Here is a 2,500-nt window from a genome sequence, read left to right on the forward strand (position 1 = left end):
CCTGTGAGCAGGTGTTGTGTCATGTTTTACACCCCCTACAGACTGAAGTGACTTCCTGTCTCTTTCTGGCGTGGATACATGAACAACACAACAACTGGCAGACTAGCAGACCAGGCGCAGGGTAAGGAGAGCCATATAAACTAGTCATTAGCCTGCATTACTACGCACACATGAACAAACAGAAAAACAAACATGTTTTTGCTTTGTCACTTATTATTATTACTGCTCTGTTAAACTCATTGTCAAGCTCTGTGATATATATATATATAAATATATATACGGTGTGTGTGTGTGTGTGTGTGTGTGTGTGTGGGTGGGTGGGTGTACATGTGTGCGTGTGTGTGTGAATAATTGATGCTACAGACAGCTGAGGGCGGGTGTGTGTTGCGTTCTAAACGGGTGTTTAGCTCTCCAGCGGAATCACACTGCTTGGCAGCGAGGGGTCTTTGGTTAATAGACACACACACACACACACACACACACACACACATGCACACACGCACATGTGCACATACACACACACACACGCGCGCGCACACACACATGCGAGCACAAACGCGCACACTCACGCACATGCGCACACACACACACACACACACACACACACACACACACACACACACACACACACACACACACACAGCAGTGGGGATGGCTTACAGTACATTAGCACAGCACAACTCTTGTGGTTCATGAATAAATGAGTGGCAGGATGAATAATCTCCACCCCAGCATTATTGTAATGAGCAGGCTAGCCCCTACAGGGATCCACTGCTACCACTTTAGGACTCCATTATTAATCGTCTATTACTACTTTATTACTACTTTATAAACACATCAATTACTTCCAAAGCACTCAGTGGAGAGAGGGGTGGAAAAGGGAAAGAAGAGGTGGAAAGGTAGACCTCTCTACTTTTGTTTATAGTATATACACTGTATATGTGTGTGTGTGTGTGCATGCGTGACTGAGTGTGTGTATATATATATATATATATATATATATATATATATATATATATATATATGTGTGTGTGTGTGTGTGTATATATATATATATATATAAACAAACACCCGTTAGACAAACACAAACAAACACAAACACCCGAGGTAAAGGGGTAGAGAGATTGAGAGATAACAGCTCTACTTGTGTGTTCCTGTCCACCCATTGAGGACAGTATATCAACACCGATTAGAAAGAGCTGATGAGATACTTTGAGTCAATATCGGAAACAGTCTAAAGTTTCCTAACGAATAACGCTAACTGCAGCTGCACTCACTGTCTCCTTGACAACGCAACGGTCCGACTGACAGCTTGGCCTCCGAGCCCGGACGGTTGGTGTCTCCCACGGCAACCTGACTGATAGGGAGGTGGTCCTTGTACACCAGCAATCCCGAGTCCTCTCTCCTACATAAAGAGAGAGAGAGAGAGAGAGAGAGAGAGAGAAGGATAGAGAAAGAGTGTAAGACAAAGGATAGAGAAAAAGACAAAAAGGAAGGAAGTGTTTGGGGTTAAGTGGTTGTTGTATGCAAGCAGTAGAGTACTTCAAACCAGAGTTCTCTCTCTTACAGTGAAGGAGAGGAGAAGATAAGGAAGAGGAGGAGGAGAGAGAAGTGTGTGGGTTAAGTAAGGGTAAGTAGGCATGCTGTCTGTGTACACTAGCAATCTTCCTTTTTTTCACTGAGGAGGGAAAGGTTTCATTGAGTAGATTAAAGGTCCTATACAGTATGTAGATTCACACTAAAGTAAAATGATGAATCAGTATGAGATCCCTTGATGAAGAACTGTCATGGTCCAGCACTGGCATTATGCACAGTAGATTAGCTATTTGACCTTCAACTCTCTTTATTTCCATGGATACGCACACAACTTCCGCCACTTGAAAACGTAGATTTAGACGTTTGTTTTAAAATGTTAGGTGTGGCCAGAGGGGGCACCAAAGCACACACCACATTGTTCTGAAGAGGTGGGCTAAAAGGCTATTCACCATTAATAAGAGGTTATTAAAATGCATTTACAGTGCATTTACAGTGCATTTACCCTTCGCCTCAACAACTATACGTCGGATGTAGATGAGAGTACTGTAATTTATTAGCTCAGCATGATGTAAAACCCTTTTGCCTTATGTACCTTTCACACTTTCAATTACCTTTTCAACTCACAGAGTTTGTGCTAACCATTTACAACTTTTCATCAAATAATAAACTTAAATAAAACTAAAATAAAAATTGGTTCTTTTGCTCTCCCTTGTGAAAGAGACTGACTTGGTTTTGATGATTCACCCAGGTCTTTGGGCGAACTAATATGTGGTGTTGCTGACACAATGGGAGCACTCTCTGTGATGCCAGTTGTGTGTGTGTGTGTGTGTGTGTGTGTGTGTGTGTGTGTGTGTGTGCGTGCGTGAGTGAGTGTGTATAAATAAGATAAGATGCCAAAAGTATGGGTAATGAGTGGAAATAGAGATATGTGGGCTATATCTCACAAACTCACTCAACCAAACAA

The 2,500-nt window shown here is 42.3% G+C and overlaps 1 protein-coding gene across 1 annotated transcript in view; it reads right to left on the bottom strand.

The window, feature by feature from the left end:
* Positions 1-2,500, bottom strand: part of cntnap2a (contactin associated protein 2a) — a gene marked incomplete at its 5' end in the record, with an annotated part of 274,861 nt that overhangs the window by 48,887 nt on the left and 223,474 nt on the right. The window contains one exon of the mRNA XM_083686867.1: positions 1,278-1,405. Coding sequence (XP_083542993.1) covers positions 1,278-1,405 — 128 coding nt within the window. The remainder of the gene's footprint in view (positions 1-1,277; positions 1,406-2,500) is intronic.

The sequence above is a fragment of the Argentina silus genome, assembly GCF_951799395.1.
Source record: "Argentina silus genome assembly, chromosome: 1".
Taxonomy (NCBI): Eukaryota; Metazoa; Chordata; class Actinopteri; order Argentiniformes; family Argentinidae; genus Argentina; species Argentina silus.